This window comes from Dama dama, chromosome 10, assembly GCF_033118175.1.
Source record: "Dama dama isolate Ldn47 chromosome 10, ASM3311817v1, whole genome shotgun sequence".
In the NCBI taxonomy this organism is placed as follows: domain Eukaryota; kingdom Metazoa; phylum Chordata; class Mammalia; order Artiodactyla; family Cervidae; genus Dama; species Dama dama.
Window position 1 is genome coordinate 22,305,486 of NC_083690.1, and position 25,773 is coordinate 22,331,258.

At 41.5% G+C, this 25,773-nt stretch overlaps 1 protein-coding gene across 2 annotated transcripts; it reads left to right on the forward strand.

Annotated features, from left to right (window-relative positions):
* The first annotated feature begins 107 nt into the window (after nt 1-107).
* DCTN5 (dynactin subunit 5) lies at nt 108-24,926 on the forward strand. 2 transcript variants are annotated; one of them, XM_061153016.1, is made up of 6 exons: nt 108-262; nt 982-1,050; nt 11,352-11,470; nt 14,487-14,598; nt 20,372-20,474; nt 23,564-24,926. In XM_061153016.1, the coding sequence occupies exons 1-6, from the start codon at nt 215-217 to the stop codon at nt 23,659-23,661; spliced, it is 549 nt and encodes a 182-aa protein (XP_061008999.1). In that variant the 5' UTR covers nt 108-214; the 3' UTR covers nt 23,662-24,926. The 2 variants fall into 2 exon arrangements, with proteins under 2 accessions (XP_061008999.1, XP_061009000.1); XM_061153017.1 differs by lacking the exon at nt 982-1,050 and having other exon boundaries at nt 114-262.
* The last annotated feature ends 847 nt before the right edge of the window (nt 24,927-25,773 follow it).

Sequence of the window (25,773 nt, forward strand, 5' to 3'; positions counted from 1 at the left end):
GGCCAATCACAGCCGCCGCTCGGCCTGCGCACGCGCAGCCGGAGACGGCAGAGCAATGGAGTGAGGCCGCCTAGCGGAGAACCGAACTATGGATGATAGCCCCGGCCGCGCAGAGCGGAAGTGGTGGAGCCGCCGGAAGTTGCCTGAGTTCAGTCAGAAAGACCGGCGGACAGACTTTGACAGGAGCCAGAGCCGCGCTTGGGAGTTGGTGGTCATGGAGTTGGGCGAGCTGCTCTACAACAAGTCGGAGTACATCGAAACGGTGCGCGTGGCCAGACATCTGCCCTCCCCTCTCCAAGCCTGCGTTCTCTGAGGCCTCCGTCCTGTCTCTGCCCCACCCCTGGTCCTTTCGGCGTTTAGTCCTAGATTACCTAATGAGAGTTCATGTATAGTCTGGTTTTGTTATTTAGTCCTTGCATGGCCAGTTTAGGCTTTTTTAGTTATTTCTGATTTCCTCGTAGAGATAAAATGCCTTCCAGAAAGCAGGACAAGTCTCATTCATTCAGGCCTTGTAAGAAAAAAAAAAATTTTTTTTTTTTTGTTAAACTAATGTGTGGAGATTTATTACTATGTGCTGAAGACTGTTATTAGTTTTTTTTAATAGTCAATACATGATATATGTAAATTGCTCGAAACGGGTTTAGTGCTCAATCAGCATTACTCTTATTTTTTCATTGAATTCTCACAACTCTGTGATATTGGTAAAGTCATTATCCTGGTTTTAGGTCTGTAAAACTGAAGTATGGAAATGAGACTCAATTCATGTCTGCTGCTGCTAGCCTATGTATGTATCACATACAACTCCTGGATCTGATCCTTGAATCCCTAGTTTCCTGATTCATCCTTGCTTTTTTTATATTCTGGACTCATCCCATTGCAGACCTCACCCATCTCAAGTCCTGTTCTCTGCAATATGAGCTTTCTTGGTGGGAATTTGGAGCCTAGAATCCACTCATTTTGCTCACCTCTCTTTTCTTTCAGGCATCTGGGAACAAAGTTAGTCGCCAGTCTGTATTGTGTGGAAGTCAGAACATTGTTCTTAATGGCAAGGTAAGGGACAGAGTCAGCTCCAAGATGCATATTTCTGCTTTCTTTCCACTCATTATCAAATAAGCAAGGCAGATGAAATGTTACCATGTCTCCTGTTTGTTGATGTACATTCTAAAGTTCTGTTTTAAAAAGAATTCTCCAAATTAGATTTATTGGATACAAAAAAAGATTCAGTGAAGGGAGGCAGCAGAAAGTCTTCTTCCTGTTATTCCAGGAACAAAATACAATGGCACCCAGAACTGAAATTATTATATAGTATTGTAGTGTGTTCTATGTTACAGGACACAAAACATAAATAGGCAACATGGTATTTTAGTGTAAAAACTAAAGTGATACTGATATAATTATCCATTTACTAATTAATGGTTCATTGTTAACCAAAACTCTTAAAATTAATGTGAGAATTGGGAAGGATAACTGAAATATGAGATCCTTTTGAAAAAATGGAATGTGAAAGGCTTAGAACACTTAAGAACCAGAGAAAACATCAAGGTATATTTGAGCTTGACAAAAACTGAAGTCCATAGTTTCTTCCTGCCGTTAGGAACACTCAGTTTTCCTTGAAATATTAAATCTCTAACTTCTAGAAGTAAAATAATTTCACTGTAGTCAAAAGGTCACAGATACTTTCAGTAGAGACACAATTACTGTCTCTATTACCCCATCATACCATGAGATTTAATGGAAATATAGTTTGGTGGTTAACTATAATAATTATAGATACACTGTTTCTGCACCAAATTAGAAAATTGAATTAACTCCATCTAACTCTAGCAGGTATGTAGAGTTTTAAGTATACAATTCATTGACATTAATTAGTCACAGTGTTGTGCAGTCATCACCACTATATCTATTTCCAGAATTTTTTCATCACCCAAACCAAAACTCTGTAAGGAACAGCTCCTATTCCCTTCTCCCAGGCCCTGGTAACCTCAGTCCACTTTCTATCTCTATGAATGTGCCTATTCTAGATATGTCGTTTAAGTGGAGTTATATAATACTTGTCATTCTTTGGGCTGGCTTATTGCACTTAGTACTATATTTTAAAGACACATCCATGTTTTAGCATGTATAAGAATTTTATTCCTTTGATGACTGAATAATATTCCATTGTGTCTGTGTACATTTTATCTGTTCATCTGTTGATGAACGTTTGGATTGTTTCTACCATTCTGCTTTTGTGAGTAATGCTGCCATGAACATTGGCATGCAAAGATCTATTTGAGTTGCTGTTTCCAGTTATTTTGTATATACCTAGAGGTGAAGTGGCTGGGTCATATGGTAGTTCCATTTTTTAGCTTTCTGAAGAACTGTCAAGTTGCACCATTTTACATTCCCATGGCCATGCAAGAGAGTACCAATTTCTCCACATCCTCACAAACATGTTATTTTCTCTGTTTTTTTTTTGGATGTGAGTATGAAAGGTATTCAATTGTGTTTTTTTAAACTGATTTTTTTATTGGAGTATCATTGATTTGCAATGTTGTATTAATTTATGCTGTACATCAAAGTGAATCAGCCATGCGTATACATATATCCATTCTCTTCTAGACTCCTTTCCTGTATAGGTTGTTACAGAGCACTGAATAGAGTTCCCTGTGCTATACAGTAGGCTCTTATTAGTTATCTTTGTATGCAGTAGTGTGATTTGCATTTCCTTAATGTCTAATGCGGAGAAGGCAATGGCACCCCACTCCAGTACCCTTGCCTGGAAAATCCCATGGATGGAGGTGCCTGATAGGCTGTGGTCCATGGGGTCGCTAAGAGTTGGACTGAGCGACTTCACTTTCACTTTTCACTTTCACACACTGGAGAAGGAAATGGCAACCCACTCCAGTGTTCTTGCCTGGAGAATCCTGGGGACGGGGGAGCCTGGTGGGCTGACGTCTGTGGGGTCACACAGAGTCGAACACGACTGAAGTGACTTAGCAGCAGCAGCAGCAATGTCTAATGATGATGTGCATCTTTCATCTGATTGGCCATTTGCACATCTGAGGGCAAAAGTCTATTCAGTCCTTTGACCATTTTAAAACTGTGTTGCCTTTTTGTTGTTGAGTTGTATTTCTTTATATATTCTTGATATTAAATCTTTGTCAGATTTATGATTGCAAATATTTTCTGCCTTTCTGTAGATTGTCTTTACTTTCTTGATAATGTTCTTTGATGCACAAAAGTTTTTAATTTTGATGAAATCCAGTTTATCTATTTTTTCTTTTGTTGCTTAAGTTTTTGATGTCACATATCTAAAAATCCTTATCAGACCCAGGATCATGAAGATTTACTCCTGTGGTTTCTTCTAAGAGTTTTATGATTTTAACACTTTTATTGAAATGGTCATCAATTCATTTTAGGCTAATTTGTTTGAATTAAACTTAATTAAATTATTTTTTGCATATGATGTGAAGTTGGGATCCTATTTAATTAATTCTTAGGTGTGTGGAAATTTGCTTGTCCCAGCACCGTTTGTTGAAGAGATTGTTCTTTCCCCATTGAATGGTCTAGTCATCCTTATAGGAAATCATCTGTACTTAATCATTACTGTAGCCTTGTAGAAGATTTTGTAATCAGTAAATATGAATCTTCCTTTCAAGATTGATTTGGTTATCTCGGATCTCCTATTTCTTTTTTGAAAGGTGTTTTATTTGGCAATACTTGGTGCATACAGGAGACTGATGTGCAATATATGTTATGAAGCATAAAAAGTGCATCAACACCATGAACCCACCACCCAGCTGAATAACTGGAACATAATCAATGCATAATAATACAGTACAACCTGAAGTTTCTCTCTTATTTCTTCCCTCCTTCTAAGAGGATAGCACTATTTTGAATTTTTTGTCTTATAAATTCTTTATTTTTCAAAAACTTTTTTTTACCATAAACATGCATGCATGCGTGCTAGGTCACTTTAGCTGTGTCCAACTCTTTGTGACACTATGGACTGTTTTAGTCAGTCATGTCCAACTCTTTGTGACGTTATGGACTGTAGCACACCTGGCTCCTCTGTCCTTGGGATTTTCCAGGCAAGAATACAGAGTGATCCCTCCACGGGATCTTCCTGACCCAGGGATCAAACCTGCATCTCTTATGTCTCCTGCATTGGCAGCTGGGTTCTTTACCGCTAGCACCACCTGGGAAGCCCCACCATATTCATATGTGCTTCTAAATAATATATTTTGTTCAGCTTTACTTGGTTTTCTGTGACTCACTATTATTACACTCAATTATTATAATGATGACAATAGGAGACATACATTACACTTACTAAGTAACATGTTCTCAACTCTTGTTTCTAAGATTCATTGTGATTTATGCATTTTCACTGTTGTGTACAATTCCATTTATCCCCTCTTCTATGGGTGGATAGTTATTTTGTTTCCAGCTTTTTGTTAGTATGAACAATCTGTTTTGTTTTGTTTTTTCCCAGCCCCTGTCCCTTTCAGAACTTTGACATTTCTGTTTTCCTAAGCCCTTGTATCAGGAGTCACAGTGCCTGCAGGGAGAAACAGGGTTTATGTGAGTAAAGAGGACTGGTATAAACCAGAGAGAGTGGTGGGGCCTGGTGAATTGGAGAATACAGGACCTAGCTCGACTCAAGTGGATTGTTGTTGCCACATGGGAATGCAGACATATACTTCCAGAGCGTCTAAATATCCCAAACTGGAAGTCTGGATTTTTAAAAAAATGTAAAATACCCTACTATTTAAATAACCTCTAACTTAAATGATAAAAATGACTGAAGGGCTAAACAAAATGGTTTCTAGGTGCAACCCTTAGACCTCCAACTTGCCACCTCTGCCTTGTCCTTGTTGAGTTCAGTGAGCTCTGCTTTAGCACTGTTTTCCTCCCTCTAAGGTCTTTTAAGGCACTTCCTTTTGTGTTAACACCCTGTTGCTCCTATTTTTCATCTGACTTCTCTTTAGCTCCATTCTTCTGAGATAGGAACCAGAATTTGAATTCCTCTTGCTAAATCTCTTTGACCATCTGTGATATCATTTCCTTCTTATGTTTTTTTGTGTTTGCTTCTTCAGTGCGAATGTAATTTAGGCTGACTGAGGGACTTATATGGATTTTATTTCCAAATTAATATTGTTGTCTTTATTTACAACACAATGAAACAATAACAGCCATTACCAGATACTCAGAACTCTTGATATTCTGTTTTCTTCTAAAAGAAAAAGAAGTCATTTTCTCTGATTGTAGATGGACACACAAGCAGAAAACAATGACTGAAGTAAATTAAAAATCTTAGATGAAAGAATTATATACTAGAAATAGACATCTCTCTAAGGTTGAAGATACAGCTTTTTTTTTTTTTAAAGAAGATAGCTTTTAAAACCAAGAGAGGAATTCCCTAGTAGACCAGTGGTGGTGGTGGTAGTGGTGGTTCAGTCGCCTCGTTGTGTTTGACTCTTTGCAACCCCCCATGGACTGTAGCACGCCAGGTCCCCCTGTCCCTCACCATCTCCTGAAGTTTGCCCAATTTCATGACCATTGCATCAGTGATGCAATCCAGTCATCTCATCCTCTGATACCCTCTTCTCCTGCCCTCAATCTTTGCCAGCATCAGGGACTTTTCCAGTGAGTCAGCTGTTCGCATCAGGTGGCCAAAATACTGAAGCTTTAGCTTCGGCATCAGTCCTTCCAATGAGTATTTAAGGTTGATTTCCCTTAAGATTGACTGGTTTGGTCTCCTTGCTATCCAAGGGACTCTCAGAAGTCTTCTTCAGCACCACAGTTCAAAGGCATCAATTCTTTGGTGCTCTGCCTTCTTTACAGTCCAGCTCTCACATCCATACGTGACCACGGCAAAAGACCATAGCCTTGACTATACGGACTTTTGCTGGCAGAGTAATGTCTCTGCTTTTCAACACACTGTCTAGGTTTGTCATAGCTTTCCTGCTGAGAAGCAATCGTCTTCTGATTCCAGTCACCATCCGCAGTGATGGCTTGGGCTTCTTTGGAGCCCAAGAAGAGGAAATCTGTCACTACTTCCACCTTATCACCTTCTATTTGTCAGGCAGTAATGGGACCAGATGCCATGATTTTAGTTTTTTTTTTTTTTTTTTTTATATTTAGCTTTAAGCCAGCTCTTTCACCTTCCTCCTTCACCCTCATCAAGAGGCTCTTTCGTTCCTTTTCACTTTCTGCCGTTAGAGTGGTATCATCCACATGTCTGAGGTGGTTTTTTCTCTCAACAGTCTTATTTCCAGCTTGTTACTCATCCAACCCAGCACTTCTCATGATGTGTTCAGCGTGTAGGTTAAAGTAACAGGGTGACAGCACACAGCCCTGTCGCACTCATTTCTCAATCCTGAACCAGTCCTTGCTCCTTATCGGGTTCTAACTGTTGCTTCTTGACCTGTGTACAGATTTTCTCATGACATTTCTCATGTACAGATTTCTCATTTCTCTCTTACCTGTGTACACGTAAGATGGTTTGGTATTCCCATGCTTTCCACAGTTTGTTATGATCCGCAGTTAAAGGCTTTAGCGTAGTTGATGAAACAGAGGTGGATGTTTTTCTGGAATTCCCTTGCTTTCTCTATGATCCAGTGAGTGTTGGCAATTTGATCTCTGGTTCCTTTGCCTTTTCTAAACCCAGTTTGAACATCTGGAAGTTCTTGGTTCACATGATGCTGAAACCTAACAGGCGTGATATAAAGTATGACCTTACTATCGTGGGAGATGAGTGCAATTGTCCAATGGTTAGAACATTCTTTAGTACTAGCCTTCTTGGGAAATGGGATGAGGATTGACCTTTTCCAGTCCTCTGGCCATTGCTGGGTCTTCCGGATTTGCTGACATATTGAGTGCAACACTTTGATATCATCATCCTTTAGGGTTTTGAATAGCTCTCCTGGAATTCCGTCACATCCACAGCTATATTAACAGCAGTGCTTCCTAAGGCCCGCTTGACTTCACACTCTAGAATGTCTGGCTCTGGGTGGCTGAGCACACCATCGTAGTTATCAGGTTCATTAAGATCTTTTTTGTACAGTTCTTCCGTGTATTCTTTTCATCTGTTCTTGATCTCTTCAGCGTCTACTAGGTCTCTACCATTTCTGTCCTTTATTGTGCCTGTCTTTGGGCAGAATGTTCCCTTGATATTTCTGATTTTCCTGAGGAGATAGCTAGTCTTTCCCCTTCAGTTGTTTTCCTCTTATGTTTACGCACTGTTCATTGAAGAAGGCCTTCTTGTCTCTCCTTGTTGTTCTTTGGAACTCTGTGTTTAATTGGATGTACCTTTCCCTTTCTCCCTTGCTTTTCACTTCTTTCTTCAGCTATTTGTTAAGCCTCCTCAGACAACCTCTTTGCCTTCTTGCTTTTTTTTTGCTTTGGGATGGTTTTGTTTGCTGCCTCCTGTGCAATATTATGGACCTCTGTCCATAGTCCTTCAGGCACACTGTTTCCTAGATCTAATCCCTTGAATCTATTTGTCACCTCCACTGCATATTCATAGGGGATTTGATTTAAGTCATACCTGGCTGGCCTAGTGGTTTTCCCTGCTCTCTTTAAGCCTGAATTTTGCTGTGAGAAACTGATGATCTGAGCCACAGACTAAGCTTTGTTTCCTCTTTGACCCTCCCTCCTAGAGTAATGGAAATAAAAACAAAAATAAGCAAATAAGACCTAGTTAAACTTTAAGCCCTCATAATGTTGACTGTCTAGGTTTTAATACACTGTCTAGGTTTGTCATAGATTTTCTTCCAGGGAGCAAGTGTCTTTTAGTTTCACTATCCACAGTAATTGTGGAGCCCAAGCCACTTTTTCCCCTGTCTATTTGCCATGAAGTGATGGGACCAGATGCTATGATCTTCTTTTTTTAAATGTTGAGTTTTAAGCCAGCTTTTGCACTCCTCTTTCACCTTCATCAAGAGGTGCTTTAGTTTCTCTTCGTTTTCTACCATTAAAGTGGTATCAACTGCATATCTGAGGTTGTTAATATTACTCCCAGCAATCTTGATTCCAGCTTGTGAGTAGTCCAGCCTGGCATTTCGCATGATGTACTCTGCATATAAGTTAAATAAGCAGGGTGACAGTATACAGCCTTTACGTACTCCTTTCCCACTTTGGAACCAGACCGTTGTTCCATGTCTGGATCCAACTATTGCTTCTTGACCTATATGCAGGTTTCTCAGGAGGCAGGTAAGGTGGTCTGGTATTCCCATCTCTTGAAGAATTTTCCAGAGTTTGTTGTGATCCACACAGTCAGAGGCTTTAGTGTACTCAATAAAGCAGAAGTAGGTGCTCTTTGGAATTCCCTTGCTTTTTCTATGAGCCACGAATGTTGAAAATTTGATCCCTGGTTCTTCTGTGTTTTCTAAATCCAGCTTGTACATCTGGAAGTTCTCGGTTCGCATACTGCTGAAGCCTAACTTGAAGGATTTTGAGCCTAATCTTGCTGACATTTGAAAATGAATGCAATTGTATGGTAATTTAAACTTTCTTTGGCTTTGCCTTTCTTTGAGATTGGAATGAAACGGACCTTTTCCAGTCCTGTGGCCACTGCTGAGTTTTCCAAATTTGCGAACATATTGAGTGCAGTACTTTAACAGCATCATCTTTTAGAATTTTAAATAACTCAACTGGAATTCCATCACCTCCACTAGCTTTGTTGGTAGTTAATGCTTCCTAAGGCCCACTTGACTTCACACTCCAGGATGTTTGGCTCTAGGTGAGTGATCACACTATCATGATTATCCAGGTCACTAAGGCCTTTTTTGTACAATTCTTCTGTGTATTCTTGCCCCCTGTTCTTAATCTCTTCTGCTTTTGTTAGGTCTTTGCCATTTCTGTTGTTTATTGTGCCCATCTTTCCAGGAAATGTTCCATTGTTATCTCCAGTTTTCTTGAAGAGATCTCTAGTCTTTCCCATTCTATTGTTTTCCTCTATTTCTTTGCATTGTTCACTTAAGAAGGCTTTCTTATCTCTCCTTGCTATTCTCGGGAACTCTGCCTTCAGTTGGGTATATTTTTCCTTTTCTCCTCTGCCTTTTGCCTCTCTCCTTTTCTCAGCTATTGGTAAGACCTCCTCAGACAACCACTTTGCCTTCTTGCATTTCTTTTTCTTGGGGGTGGTTTTGGTCACCACCTCCTGTACAGTGTTACAAACCTCCATCCATCCTCCCCCGCCGCACACCGACCCCCGCCGGCCCCACCGCCGATCCCTTCAACCCCCCGCCGGCCTGGCGCCCCGCCACCACCCCCTCGCCCCCACCCGAGGTCGCCCTGAGGAATTCCCGGCTGTTTGGGGGAGGGATCAAGGTGCTCGATGCCCCCCAGATGGAGTGCCCCAGCCGGATCCAATGCCCTTCCTCCTGAATTCGACCCTCCAGGAGGGAGACTGTGACTCCGAGAGTTCTTCAGGCACTCTGTTTATCAGATCTAATCCTTTGAATCTATTCATCACCTTCACTGTGTAATCATAAGGAATTTGATAAAGGTCATACCTGAATGGCCTAGTGGTTTTCCCTATTTTCTTCAACCTGAGCCTGAATTTTGAGTAAGGAGCTGATGATCAGAGCCACCGTCAGCTCCAGGTCTTGTTTTTGCTGACTGTACAGAGCTTCTCCATCTTTGGCTGCAAAGAGTGTAATCAGTCTGACTTCGGTATTGACCATCATCTGGTGATGTCCATGTGTAGAGTTGTCTCTTATATTGTTGGAAGAGGGTGTTTGCTATGAGCAGTGCATTCTTTTGGCAAAACTCTGTTAACCGTTGCCCTGCTTCATTTTGTACTACAAGGCCAAACTAGCTTGTTACTCCAGGTATCTCTTGGCTTCCTACTTTTGCATTCCAGTCCTCTATAATGAAAAGGACATCTTTTTTGGTGTTAGTTTTAGAAAATGTTGTAGATCTTCATAGAACCATTCAACTTCAGCTTCTTTGGCGTTAGTGATTGGGGCATAGACTTGGATTACTGTGATGCTGAATATACACACAATGAAAAGGCAAAAAGATATGACATCAGGAGATGAGCTCCTCAGGTTGGTAGATGTCCAATATGCTACTAGGGAAGAGCAGAGGAACAGCTCTATAAAGAATGAAGGGACTGGGCCAAAGGGGAAACAGCGCTAAGACGTGGATGGGTCTGGTGCTGAAAGTGAAGTCCAGTGCTGTAAAGAACAATATTGCATAGGAACTTGAAATGTTAGGTCCATGAATCAAGGTAAATTGGTCAAGCGGGAGATGGCAAGAGTGAACACTGACATTTTAGGAATCACTGAACTAAAATGAATAGGAATTGGCGAATTTAATTCAGATGACCATTATATCTACTATTAGGGGCAAGAATTCCTTAGAAGAAATGGATTACCCCCTCACAGTCAACAAAAGAATCTGAAATGCAGTACTTGGAGGCAGTCTCAGAAACAACAGAATGATCTCTGTTCTCGTCTCCAAGCAAACCACTCATTATTAGAGAACTGCAAATCAAAACAACGTTGAAGTATCACCTCACACCAGTCAGAATGGCCATCATCCAAAAATCTACAAACAATAAATGTTGGAAAGGATGTGGGAGAAAGGACTCCCTCTTTGGTGGGAAAATAAAATGATACAGCCACTATGGAGAACAACATGGAGGTTCCTTTAAAAGTTAGGAATAAAACTGTCATATGACCCAGCAATCCCACTTGGGCATGCACCTTAAGAAAACCGTAATTCAAAAAGACACATGTATCTCAGATTTCATTGTAGCACTGTTTACAATAGCCAGGACATGGAAGCAACCTAGATGTCCATCAACAGATGAATGGATAAAGAATTTGTGGTATATATATTTATACAATGGAATATTATTCAGCTATAAAAAGGAGCAAAATTGAGTCAGTTGTAGTGAGATGGGTGGACCTAGATTCTGTCATACAGAGTGAAGTAAGTCAGAAGGAGAAAAACAAATAGCATATGTTAATGCATATATATGGACTTTAGAAAAATGGTACTGATGAGCCTACTTGCAAGGTAGGAATAGAGACGCAGATGGAGAGAACAGACTTGTAGACATGGGGGAAGGAGAGGGTGAGACGAATTGGGAGAGTAGTACTGACATATGTGCACTACTATCTGTAAAACAGATAGCTAGTGGGAAACTGCTCTATAACACAGGGAGCTCAGCTCGGCGCTCTGTGATGGCCTGGAGAAGTATGACTGTGAGGGTGGCAGGAATGCTCAAGAGGGAAGGAATATATGTATACTTACAGCTGATTCACGTTGTACAGTAGAAACCGACACATTACGGTAAAGTGATTATCCTCCAATTAAAATAAATTTTAAAAATGTGCTGCTTTGTTTTATAGACCATTGTCATGAATGACTGTATTATCCGAGGTGATCTGGCAAATGTAAGAGTTGGACGTCATTGTGTTGTGAAAAGTCGGAGTGTCATAAGGCCACCGTTCAAGAAATTCAGCAAAGGGTATGTAGTTTGATCATTTGTTTCAGTCTTGGGCGAGACGCTGCTCCTGGTGGTGAAATCCATGTGTTGAGTCACGGGAGAAGGAGCAGGCCTGTACTTCTGTTTGGAACTGAGTGAGAACAGATCATGATGAGCACAGTTGGTGGTGGTTGTCAGTCTAGTTGGCGGTTAGTTGCCAGAGACAATCCACGTTAGCTGGCAGAAGCAGTGGTGGGGGGGGGGCTTCTGATTAAACAGACACAGGCTGTTTAACACACACAAAAATTCCATATTTGATGGAATTTCAGGGTAGAAAACGGGGGCCAGGTTTCACAAGGGACTGGAACCTGGAGCTGGACAGCTCGCCAAAATCAAGACCACTATTCTGTCTGTCTGCTACTCTGCCAGTGAGACAGTTTCTTATCTGTCCTCCTCTCTGTACTTCTTCTTCCCTCTTTTTTTCTTCCTGCTGTATCTCCCCACTTTCCACTTCCCACTGGAGCCAACTTTGCTCCCTCAGCCTTTTAATTACATCACTTCTTCATTTAGGCTTCCAGCGGAAGATTTTAAATCAGAGATTTTTAAATTGTCCTATTAACAAAATCTTGGTTAGAGTAAATCTGATTGGCTTAGTTTCAGTTAGGTGCCCACCCCTAGTCTACAAACAGCTTTGACCCAGAGGGTATGGTCAAGTCAGGCTGACTGATCTCTCAGTGGGAATAAGGATTGTCAAAGAAAAGTTGTGGACAGGGCAGGAAGACTGCCCACTATGCTTGATATGGTAGTGTTCCCTTTGCCTCCCTCTCTGTTGGCCCTCCTGGCTCCTACACATGGCACCATCTGCTTCCCATCCAATAATTCAACAATCATTTATTGAGTGTTTTCTTTATGCCAGTCACTAGGTTATAATCTGGGCATATAAAATATGGATAAAATGCAGTCTCAAAATCTAGTGTTAGAAATAAAATAAACAAGTGAATGTAACAAAAAAGGGAGATTCACAGATGTATAGAACAATCTAGTGGTTACCACTGGGAGGTTGAGGGGTGAGATAGGGGATGGGGATTAAGTACAGATTACTGCATATAAAATAAATAAGCAACAAGGATATATTATACAGCACAGGGAATATAGCTAATATTTTATAAGCCTCTAAAATTGTGAGCTACTATGTTGTATGCCTGAAACTTATATAAAATTAGCTATACTTCAGTTAAAACAACAGCAATCACCACCACGTTGTGGTAAAAATGATTGAATAAACAGCTACTGTAGAATAGAATGCTGCAACAGGATAGCCACTATGTACGGGGGTACTGCTGACCCTGGGGTGTGAACATGGTTAGGGAGGAAGAAGAGGGCAGTTAATTCAGACAATAATACTTGGATGTATATCATGCAGGAATCGTCTGCATTTCTTGTAGTGATGCTAGACTCCAGGATTTCATTACATACAAGAATTGGAGCAGGGAGTCATTGTATATCATATGAAATTCGAATGAAAACATTTGCTCATTAGTTCAGAAGGTGCTCATTCTTCAGAAGGGGAGCCAGAAAGCCTTTTCATGATTTCATACAGTAACTGATGCTCTGCTAGAATTGTTGACTCCGCCTCCTGATAAAGGCATTATTGGGCTGGATATGGTCCAGGAAGAAGACTGAAAATGAACAGTCTTTTCAGTGTATGGAGGGATGTATAAATAAGAATAGTCCACATGTGGCAGTCTGGATGGGAGGGGAGTTTAAGGGAAGAATGGATACATGTATGTGTATGGCGGAGTCCCTTTGTTGTCCACCTGAAACTACCACAAAACTGTGAATTGGCTATATTCCAATATAAAATAAAAAGCTAAAAAGTAGTCCTCATGAGAAATACAGAAATGTGAAAGTGTAAATAACAACACATGCATAGAAGGTGAATGTCTATTTCCTCCCCTGTATGTCTCAATACCAGAACCAGATAAGAGTAAAGAGTTTTGAATTTTCAGTTTAAAATTGAAAAGTTGACAACCTGCTATAGACTATGATAAAATTAAGGAATCCATTGTTACCCAAGGGGTCTAGACCCAAGGGGTCTATGCAAATAAATTAAGGAAGATTTAAATAAGTTAAAAGTGTGTGGAAGACAGGTATCATCTCTGATAAAATATTCCTGACAAAATAGAACACAGGACTGGAAAGAGCCAGTGGGTATCCAGCTGATTTGTGCTAGTTCTAGTCCAAATATTTTACATCCCAAGTACTGAAATTTCTTGGAAGTATGATCTCAGACCACTGTCAGTTACATTTGAGGAGTCTTGGAGAATGGGAATGATGTCACAAGTCTAGAGAAACCCTACTAACTCCTTAAGTCTTGGCTTAAATGTCACTTTCAATTAAGCTTTTACCAAACCTCCAGTCTGAATAAAGTCTCTTTGTCATGCCCTCATGATGTGTTATTTTTCCTCTGTAGTGCTTATCACAGTTATAACTAATTACTTATTTAATCATTTATTTAATCTCTCTTCTCCTGATTGTAATCTCTTCATGGACAGGATCATGTCCCTTTTGCTCGTCATTGTATTCCCCAGTTCCTAGCATAGAGTCAGGCATATAGTAGACACCCAGTAAAACCAGACAATATATAAATTTTCAGCATGTTGGGAATTATATCCATGAACCTTACATCAGACCCCTGAAGCATTATAGAGCAGATTAATGAAAATGTGATCTGTGGGCATTTTCAGAGGAGGCTGGAATGAGCAAAATGTTCATTTGTTTTTATTTGATGCTAGCTTTTCTAATTTTGAAGGTCTTGCCCTTGCTCTTTGGCTATTTCCTTGCACATTTCTGTAGTCTAATATTTCTGATTTCGGCTTAGTAGTCACATGCATCTTCTTCAGTGTTACAGAATTCCTCAAATGTGAGGATTCTTTCCTTGCTAGGAGCAGTCGTATTAAGACAAGATGGAGTTGCAGTTATGATCTTTAGTTCTGTAAACCTTGACCAGAAGTACATCACCTTGACTGTTCTTTGTTCTCTTCTTTTTCTTCTATAGCGTTGCGTTTTTTCCTTTACATATTGGGGACCACGTGTTTATTGAGGAAGATTGTGTGGTCAACGCAGCTCAGATTGGCTCTTATGTTCACGTTGGCAAGAATTGTGTGATTGTGAGTATGCTGACTTGGCTGGCTGAGCAGCCTCACTCCCCTTTGAGCTCTTGTCCCTCCCATCAGTGGGCCTTTGCTTCTGTCATCAAGCAGGATAGAAGTTTTTTCTGGTCTACTAATTTACCAGAATTGTTATTAAATTTGGAATTTTTCCTAGGCATTAGTAATCATGGCTAACCTTTATGGAATCTTTTCTATATGATGTTAAACTCTTTCCTTTGATTATTTCATTTAATCCTCACAGCCATCCAACAACGATAGACTGTAATTATCCCTATTTTCAGGTGAGGAGACTGAAGACCTTTGATATTAGGGGATTTGACAAGGCTAGTGAATGCTAGAGTTTGAATTTGAACCCTAGTGGTATGAATAGGCATGCCACTATGTGGCCTACCTGTCACCTCACCTTAAGAATCTTACAGTCTAGTGGGATGAGGGGATCTTGAAGGGTGAAGCAAAATTGGCTCATAGACAAGAGGGGAGAGAGTGTTTCAGGGGAGAGATTGGTATGTGTAAGGGTCACACTCACCAAAGGACATGACAATAAAGGAGCTGCACGTAGTTCAAGATGCTGGACCTGCCAGGTGCTCTTGAGCCCCTCACTCAGCAGAACCTGTAGGACACAGGTCCACAGGCGCCACGGCATTAGTTTGTTAATGCCAAACATTAACCCAGCCAAAGCTTCCCAAGGCTGAATTTCTTGATATTTCTTAGATGAAGAGGTTGATTTCAGTTAGGATTTCTGAGTCCATCCTGAGTGAGAATGATCAGAGCCAAACTCCCTAAATTTTCAGGGAAAATATTTCCTACATTTTATATTTGTCCCTCAGATTCTGGGAAAAGCCAAGACCCCTTTCTTGTTTTTAAATGGCTGCTCCTGTTAACACAGAGTCAGCTATCTGCTCTGGATAAGACTCAGACCCTAAAGTATCACAAAATCTGCAGAAACCATGCAGTCACTTTCCAGGAGCCATGAGGCTACAGCAAAGATGGACAGTGCAGAGAACCACATTGCTAAGAAAAACATTCCAATCTGACTTGTTACTCAGAATTAAGGGGAGCAGTTGTTTTGCCAAATATTCTCTGGAGGAGTTCCTTAATATGTATTAGAGACAGAATGTCTTTGGTTCAGCCTGATGTTGAGGAGAGGGAGAAGATGGTGAAATCCATCCTCTTTCCTCACTAACTGCTTGATTAGAGCAGGCTTTCCAAGCCACAGCTGAATTTTTCTGATATTTCCCTCAGTAATGTGAAGACATCAGCATAGTAGCCTAGTCCTTTAGGTCCAGAGCCAGATGTCTGAATGGTTAATAACCAAATGCTATTCCCAATGCTTAGGAAATTCTAGTCCTATTGATCAGTGGTCTGCTTTTTGTATCACTTTTCAGTGCATCAACTCCTGGTATTGTCATTGTTCGGTACTGGCTGTACTTATTTGCTGAACCTTTACAAATTCTAAGGAGAAAGATGCTTTGAGAATCTCAAAGCTAGTAGGAACTCTTTAGAGTCGAGCTGTCCCCATGACACACGGATCCTTCCTGTAGCATCTCATGTAGTACTGTAACTTATGCTTGGATATGGGAAGGTATGAGTGTTAATCAGAATTGCCCAGAAAGTCTTCAGGAAAAACCTAACAGGCATTACAAACCAACTGTTATCATGCCTTGAGGTTTACATTTATCTTTAGTCTTAATAGCATCCCGGCAGGCTTGGTTTTACATGCTGTGTCACAGGATGGAAGAAATTTGCTAAATAACTTGGATAAAGAGATATGGGATTTTCCTTGTAGTCCAGTGGTTAAGACTCCACGCTCCCAATGCAGGGGGCACGAATTTGATCCCTGGTCGGAAAACTAAGATCCCACATGCCATGTGGTACAACCAAAAAAAAGAAAAAAAGGAAGAAAAAAGAAAACAGCAAAAAAAAGTAGATAAGGGTAGCTGTAATACCAGCAACATGTAGTTCTTAACTCCTTGAAAAGTTCTCCAGGAAGGAATAAAGAAGCAGTTACAGCTCTTTACCTCCTCAGCTATTGCCAACTCATTCATGCCTAAGAAGTACCTGCATTTATTATTTTGCTGCTGTGGAGTTGATCGATTTACCCAGATTTCTCTGAAACTCAGATGAGCACATTTCTCTGAGTGGGCAGAATGGCTAACTAGACAAGCAGGTGCCCTCGGGCTGTTTGGTAACCGGGGTACACAGTGGGAAAGCTCATTTCCACTGCTCTTCTTTTCCAGGGCCCTTTGTCTGTGGATCCCTGTCTGTGAGTGTATCCTGCCATATGCAGCACCTTATTTCCTTTTGCTCAGTGCCCCACGTGCTTGGTCTGAGTTTTTAGGAGCCTGTGCATCTTAGGGAATCTTTGAGTTAATTTGGGAGTCACCAAGGGAGCTGGCCATCTGCTCCATTTTTGATATTGCCAATAACAGGTGATTCATGGAAGAGAGTTTTCCAAGGAGAAGTGAAGATATGCTGTCATAACTTGCTTCTGACCTAAAGATGTTGCCCAACTTGGCTATTATCCACCCAGCTGGAGACAACTTAGTTAGCCCCTGAAGAAATTCAGACCTTAGAGGTATAAGCTTTTTAAAAAATTCATTTGGCAATCTACCCAGGAGCTCTTGGACATACATACAATTTAGGTATTTAATATTGGGGGAAAATTTGAACACAACGAAATCAAAGTATGTTTCCTATTCTTTGGTAAAGTCTGAGATCTAGATGGGTTAGCATCATCTTGGTATTTGTTATGTGTTCCACATCCTCAGCCCAGTATGTTTTATCTGATACTCTGACCAGAACACAAGTGAACTATAGGCTTGGATGATGTAAATGCAACTGGTAAAGACCAAGACTTTCATTTACTCAGCAAGTCGTCTGAGACACATTGTTGTTCAGTTGCCAAGTTGTGTCTGACTCTTCCCCAACAGTGTGGACTGCAGTACGCCAGGCTTCCCTGTCCCTCGCCATCTGAGTTTGCCTAAGTTCATATCCACTGAATCGGTGATGCCATACAACAATCTCATTGTCTGTCACCCTCTTCTCTTTCTGCCTTCAATCTTACCCAGCATCAGGGTTTTTTCCAATGAGTCAGCTGTTCACATCAGGTGGCCGAAATATTGGAACTTCAGCTTCAGCATCAGTCCTTCCAATGAATATTCAGGATTGATTTCCTTTAAGATTGACTGGTTTGATCTCCTTGCTCTCTAAGGGATTCTCAAGAGTCTTCTCTAGCACCACAGTTCAAAAGCATCAATTCTTCGGCGCTCTGCCTTTATTGTCCAACTCTCACATCTGTACATGCCTGCTGTAAAGACCATAGCCTTGACTATATGGACCTTTGTCAGCAAAGTGATGTCTTTGCTTTTTAAACACACTGTCTAGGTTTGTTATAGCTTTGCTGCCAAGAAGCAGTCTTTTTCTAATTTCATGGCTGCAGTCACCAACCATATGATTTTAGAGCCCAAGAAGAGGAAATCTGTCACTGCTTCCACCTTTTCCCCTTCTGTTTGCCATGAAGTGTCGGGACCAGATGCCATGATCTTAGTTTTTTATTTTTGTGTTTTAGGCTAAGTTTTTCACTCTCCTCCTTCACCCTCATCAAGAGGCTCTTTAGTTCCTCTTCGCTTTCTGCCATTAGAGTGGTATCATCTGCATATCTGTGGTTTTTCTTGCTAAGGGAGATGCCAGGAGGAAGGCATCTGAGATATAGCTTTAACCATATACAGAAGCGTCTCCTTTTCCTTAAGTCATGAAACACATGACTCTCCCAAACCTTATTTCTTGCCCCCAAAATGCTGTGGGTGCTGGCAGAATTGAATGACTACCTAATAACTACCATTTACCCATGGCAGAATAAGTGGACTGTTAACTTCATATCCAGAAGAATTTCCCAAGACTTGTCCAGTTGGAGTTTACAGAAGAACAAACAGAGGCTTCCCTGGTGGTGCAGTGGTAAAGAATCCACCTACCAATGCAGGAGACACGGATTCGATCCCTGGTCTGGGAAGATCCCACATGCTGCAGGGCAGCTAAACCCACGGGTCACAACTACTGAACCTGTGCTCTGGAGTCATGAGCTGCAACTATTGAAGCCCATGTACCTAGAGCCCTTGCTCCACAACACAAGAGAACCCACTGCAATAAGAAGCCCATGCACCACAACTAGAGAAAGCCCACACACAGCAACAAAGACCCAGTACAGAAAAAAATAAATGAGTAAATAAATAAATCTTAAAAAAAAGAAGAGGATAATAATAATAAACCTTTAAAAAAAAGAAAAAAACAACAGACCTTAAACTAATAGGTGCAAAACAAACGTACTGGCTAATATGAACCAGGGTCACAGAAGTAGATCCTAATTTCATACACAAATGGTTCCAACTGACATCTCAGTTGATGTCATGTGAATTAATCTCATTCCTGTTTTTGTTTTCCTCTGGAAGCCTCTCAGACAGGTCCTTTCGTGATGGAAACCAGTGGCTGGTCCAAGATTCTGTCCTATCCTCTAGAATCCTTACTGGAAAGAGCTTCTTTTCCCAGTAGTCCCAGCAGAAGCCCTGACGTTGAGATTCATCACGGTTCATACACTGATTCCCTAAACCAATGGCTGTGGCCAGGCTTGAGGTTTAGAGTTTGGATGAGAGATGAACCATATGAACTGAGATAGGGATGGGGTGGTATCCAACGAAAATATAAGTTCCGTTATAAGAAGAAAGGGAAATGGATGTCAGACAAGCACAACAACAGATATCCACTAAGTAAAAGCAAAGAAAATTAAACAGAATTGTTGCAGGAAGGGGGACCCCTTCCAGGGCCCGAAACTGGGCTCTTGTCTAACACTCGGAAATGAATTGTCCGAGGAGACACATGCTGACAAAGCAAGAGATTTTATTGGGAAAGGGCACCCGGGTGGAGAGCAGTAGGTAAGGGAACCCAGGAGAACTGCTCTGCTGCGTGGCTCGCAGTCTTGGGTTTTATGGTGATGGGATTCGTTTCCGGGTAGTCTTTGGCCAATCATTCTAATTCAGAGTCTTTCCTGGTGGCGCACGCATCACTCAGCCAAGATGGATGCTAGCAAGAGGGATTCTGGGAAGTGGATAGACAGCGGTGTTTCCTTCTGACCTTTCCCGAACTCTTCCGGTTGGTGGTGGCTTATTAGTTCCGTATTCCTTATCAGGATCTCCTGTCATAAAACAACTCATGCAAATGGTTACTATGGTGCCTGGCCAGGGTGGGCGGTTTCAGTCAGTGTGCTTCCCCTAACAGAATTCTTGAAGATCAAATTTCATATAGTCTGAAATGCCTAAGATAGCCTGAACTGTCCCTAGTGTACAACTCCCACTTCAAATTTAAACACACACACACTCACACACATCACACACACACACACACACACACACACTAACGTTTCTACCTCATGCTTGTCAGGTACCACCTGCAGTAGGGAATTGTGGCCAACCTTTTTGTCCCTGACCATGAAGATTATAGGCTTCCCTGGTGGCTCAGACAGTAAAAAAATCTGCCTGCAATGCAGAAGACCTGGGTTCTATCCCCTGGTTGGAAAGATCCCCTGGAGAAGGGAACGGCAACCTACTCCAGTATTCTTTCCTGGAGAGGTCCATGGATAGAGGAACCTGACGGGCTACAGTCCATGGGGTTGCAAAGAGTCAGACGTGACTTGGAAACTAAACAACAATAACATAGCAGACAAGACAACTTTTACTCCCATTTCCTGGTCCGTTTCCTATTAACAAGATTTTAATTCCAGGGGCGCCGGTGTGTGTTGAAAGACTGTTGCAAAATTCTCGACAACACAGTATTACCCCCAGAAACTGTGGTCCCACCGTTCACCATCTTCTCAGGCTGCCCAGGTAACCCATGGGTGTTAATTATTAAAATTCAAGTTTATTTTCTTTCACAAAAGTCATGCATGCATTTTCTGTCTCTTAACAGTATGTTAGCCTAGCTAACTGAAATAGTCTCCTGATACAGAGTACCTAGGAATGCTATTCAAAATATAACTTGTATCTTTTTACATGCATAATTGGATTCATAAGGAAATTACTAAGGATCAGAAGCAAAGTGGAAACTAAATCCAGACTTTCAAGGATGCTTCGGTGATGCCATCTCTATAGTAGTATGGTTTAGGCTTTGATGCTCATTTGGGATGAGAGATAAAGCCTCAGATCCACACAGGGCAACGAGATCCTCTTGAAGGGCTTTCCCTCAGTTAAAAAGTTGATGGAGGTTGAATCTGCCCCCAGCACTGGAAACGTACAAAGAAGAGTGTCTCTCTTGGCCTGGGCTCTGGGTGGAAAAAGAAAGTCTCTCCAGATTATGGCCTTACCCTCACAGTGGTTGGGGGTTTGAACTTGTACTTCCTGCCTGCTCAGAAATGCCCTAACTGAAAAATTACCATAAAACATGGCCAAAGACCAGTGAGAGCTCTGGGATACCTGAGAAAAGCAAATATATTATCATTTGACCTTGGCCGATGGAATACCCACAGGCAAAGTCCTTATGAGCCCAAGAGATGCAGATTACAAATGTGGGGAGACAGAAGCAATCCATGCTCATTGTAGAAAGCTTGGAAAACACCAAAAAGCAAAAGGAAAAGGAAAACCTCACATTCCCCCACCCCCATCTCAAGACAGTCTCTTTTCTTCTACCTGTTGTTTTACCCAGTGGAAACATCATAGAACATACAGAGGTACATGACAGATTCACAGATGGAAGACGATAATGAAGAGAGAGATTTGACAGTATATGGTATCTAACCACTGGGTGGTTTAATTGTTTTTCCAATATAAAAAAAAAATCTCATTACTCAGATCATTGAATATGAATTTCAAAGAGATACAAAAACCATCCACTAAGATTCTTTGGGGAGGAAATGAGCCATTCTGCACTTTGATGCATCTCTGCATTTGCAGAGGAGGAAGAGACTCATTTAGTAATTCTCCCGTACTAAGTTCCCACTGTGAAACAGTTTAACAGCTCTTAGCAAGCGCTAGATCAGAACAGCCTTAATTGTTTTGAGTGGTTGTGAGACAGGCATCTGATCTGAGGTGAGAAGTATGTTGTTGGAGAAATAGTTTAATCTCTTTTAACTTATTCAAGGCCCTTAGAACCAACTTATGATCTTTGAGCACTGATGGCAGATTGCAGGGAAGCACTTCTAGGTGTTTGAAATCCCAGTAAATTCTGTGTGTGGATCTTAGAGATCTTAGAGATCATTGTGTAGGTGCGGAAACAGGCCTGGAGAGGTTGAATTTTCCAGGGTGTCAGTGCTGGTTAGGGGGGATGCTTTAACAAACACTTAAGACTCCTTATTTATTTATTTATTTATTTTTATCTGGCTATTCAGTTTATGTAATCTCAGTTCCCCAACCAGGCACTGAACCTGGGCCAGGGCAGTGAAAGCAGCAAATCCGTTAGACCACCACGGAGCTCCCAAGACTGTTTATTTAGAGTCATGTACTTTTTGCACTAGCAGGGTACTTCTCATGTTTATTTGTGTAGTTTCACAAAGAAATGCTAACCATCTAGATACTACTGTTGACAACCACTCTCTTTAATCAAGAGGCGTGGGGTGGCAGGAAAACTAGCATATTTTTGGAAGGCTCCCAGAATGAAAGGCAAGGCATCCAGAAAGATTCTGAGTTAGGAACCAAAAACTCAGATGCCCACAGGAGCCAGACAAAATATGTAAATGGTTGAAGTAATCGCCTATTATAGATGTTTAAGAATACAGGCATGATATTATGTGAACTTCTGTTGTTTCATGAGGAGCTAAAAATCTGAATTTTTATGTGATATTTCTGAATTTTTAATTGTTGAGTACAAGTTTTTTTTAGTAGATTAAATACTGTACAGATTCAATATATATTTGTAAAAGGTGCCTAGGAGAGTTGTGTATTTTTTTAAGACCATTTTTTCATTCCTGTTTTCTCTCTGTGTGTATACAAGAGTATATGTGTTTTTGTGTGTCTATGTATGTGTATGTATTTGTGTATATAATATGAAACTGATTTTATATATGTAAATAGAATCACACTCTTCTGTTAGGAAACTTGCTTCCTTAGTATATCTTGGGCATCTTTTCTTGTCAGTATGGAGCAATTTACCTCATTCCTTTTAATGGCTACAGGGTTTGCATTGCATAAATATCCCATGGTATAACTAATCATCCTCTAGTATAGTGGATCAAAAAAAGTTATAATTGGCTTTTCATAATTACAGACTTTGCTGCATTAATGTTTTTGTATCTATATTGTGCAATTGGGCAAGATTATCTGTGGAATAAATTCTTAAAAGTTGGATTATCAGGTCACAGGGTATGAACTTTTAAGTTACGCTAGTTATTCCTACATTGCTCTTCAAACATCTGTGTGAGTTTATACTAATACTATGCTGTGTGAGTGCCTCTTTCCTGGCAATTCTTCATAAGTTTCCCCCATCTTTTGTCTATTGGGGCATTTCTGTTCTACTCCCATCTATGATTCAAGTATATGTAGCTGCTCAGGCCTTGGATTCAGTTTCATTGTATGAATAGCAGGGCGGTTTCTCCCCTGAAGAGCACTCACCTTGGCTTGCTCTACAGGCATCACCCAGAATCCAGGGTACAGATGAATCCTTGCCTGGAACAGCCTCTGAGGTAGTCAGAATTGCCTTAACTCTTCAGGAATGTACTAACTTCTTTTACTTGGAATATATTTCTGCATTTTGAGAACAGTATTACTCTCCCCCCACTCCCCCGCCCGCCCCCCCCGCCCCCCACAGATTCATAGTATCTTGAATATATGGTCAGGAAATATTCTGTTAGCACCAAAGATGGAAAACCTAGTATTTAGACATTTGCAGCTAAAGAAAGAAGGCTTCTAGAGGTTTCAGCAGAAGTCAGAGCTGCCTGTGGGCCTCCTCTGGCTCCTTTTGGTTGACCAGGTCTTTCTTTCCCCAGGACTCTTCTCAGGGGAGCTCCCAGAATGTACCCAGGAGCTGATGATTGACGTCACCAAGAGCTACTACCAGAAGTTTTTGCCCTTGACACAGGTCTAATGTCTGCCTTGTGTCTCGAATTCGCTTGAGCTCTAAGATGAACTTGGGGACAAAGTGCGCCAGACAGCATCTACAAAGAGCTCTTGTGTCTTTGACACCTCCCACCCTCTTTTTTATTTTTTTTTTGTTTCGTTCTTTAGAATTTCTCAATCCTCCCAGGCTCTAAGCTCTTAGGGCTTTAATAACAGAATGACTGGAGGGTTGTCTCCAAATGCTGTGCTTAAACTGTATCTATTCACTGTCACTCTGTACCATGATGTGGGGAGCACAGTCTCATCTGTTCCCAGCACTCCTACCCCTTGGCCCTGCAGACAGCCAGATGGAGCAGGGCACTCTGCCCCAGCAGGGAAGTTGTGCGTGGCCCGTGGCCATGAGCTGCCGCAGTGAGCGCCACTCGCAGGGGTCACTGTTGGTGTCCCTGCTCCTCATGCAGTTAGCCAGTTGCCACAGCTGCTTGTCATCTGCAAAAAAACTGTTTGCCAATTTTCAGAGCCCAGATTCCTCTAGGCTACTAAAACCTGAAGAGAGGGTGGTTAGTATTTCTCTTCTTTCCAAAATAACCTGATCATCTTAATTCAGGGTGAATAATTAAAGACTCATTGGCATTCTATTCTAGGGCATTGGCTTTTACTAAAAGCTTAGTGAAAGCATCCAGAAAGCATCCCTTAGCATCCAGATTTTATTTTTGCAAAGAACCAGGTTTAAGTGTCCCATGTGGATGGACTAGACTGGCAGCCACTCCTTGTCTCATGGTGTTTAGGGGCAGCAGTGTATGCCTTATTTCACTGGAGATGTAGCGTTTGTGACTTTTGCTCCCTGGCCTGGAACCATTCAAACAACACTACATTTGCCATAAACCTCACAGTTCAGACCAAAATGTCTATGCTTGGGCCCAATCTCATGTGTACATGGGGGCCTCTTAAAATCATTCTGGGGGCATGGAGCCCTGAGGAGTAGACAGAGTTGCCAGTGCTGTCCTTATCTTCTGGGCAATAGCACAACCCTTCCTGTTCTGCTCTGGTAGGAAGACTTAGAAGTGAAGGCCTGAAAAGGTTGGCCTTGCTTGATGCTCTAGTGCTGCTGTGAATGGGGTAGGGCAGTTCAGCCTCAGAGATTAGAATCCAGCAGCAACTGTCTTGACTTAACATCTGTTTGGGGTTTGCAAAAAGAACTGTATGTAGTCATCTTTGCTAGTTCAATGTAAAACTGCTTTCTGGTTTATTATTTTTTATGTTTGTACATTAAAGGCGTGACACATGAAACAAGTCATTTGAAGATGATCACTGTCCACCTCCAGCAATGGCGACCTGTCTTCCTTGGGCAGCTCACTGTGTTCCCAGTGTCCTCCTACAGGCTTTATAGTCACTTGCCTGCTTAGAGCTCACACCAGCCCTATAAGCTGGACATTATCGCCACTTTACTGGTGAGGATAAAAACTCAAACATGTTAGATAACTTGGTGTATTGGGCATGGTGAAGGAGTCACACTCGAGTGTTTGGCTCCGCAGCCCATGCTCTTCAGCTCTGCCCCGGTGAGATGGGACAGTCCAGTGCATCCTGTCTCATGCCAGCAGTCTCTGATGGTTGCAGCTGTTTGGGGAGCTGTATACCCCAGCTTCCTTCTCTTTTTGGACCACCAAAAAGGAGGATCTTGGAGTTGGCAAAGCTTGGATGTGCCCTTGGCTAACCTCTTGCTCCCTAGAGAAATCTTCCAGGGCGTGTCCAATAGATTCCCTTCCAGAGTGTGTTTGAATACCTCCAAAAGTTAGTCACTTGATGTGACTGTCTGTTTTCTTCTTTTATTTACTTATTTTATAACTGACATGATTTTTTGACTATCCATTTTGTTGATGAACAACCAAAATTAAGAGAAAGTGGGAAATAAACATTTTCCTGAGCTTTTTAAAAATCTTTAGGTAATTTCAGCTGTTGTCGTTAAGTTGCTAAGTCATGTCCAACTCTTTTGCAGCCCCATGGACTGCCCCACCAGGCTCCTCTTGTCCATGGGATTTCTCAGGCAAGAATACTGGAGGGGGTTACTAATTCCTTCTTCAACGGACCTTCCTTCTCTTCCTGACCCAGGGATCGAACCCATGTCTCCTGCACTGCAGGT

Excerpts from the sequence above, each read along its gene's own strand:
- DCTN5 (XM_061153016.1), top strand. The coding sequence starts at position 215 with ATGGAGTTGGGCGAGCTGCTCTACAACAAGTCGGAGTACATCGAAACG. Across the intron at positions 11,471-14,486 it reads TTCAAGAAATTCAGCAAAGG|CGTTGCGTTTTTTCCTTTAC; the intron begins GTATGTAGTTTG and ends TTTCTTCTATAG. Across the intron at positions 14,599-20,371 it reads TTGGCAAGAATTGTGTGATT|GGGCGCCGGTGTGTGTTGAA; the intron begins GTGAGTATGCTG and ends TTTTAATTCCAG.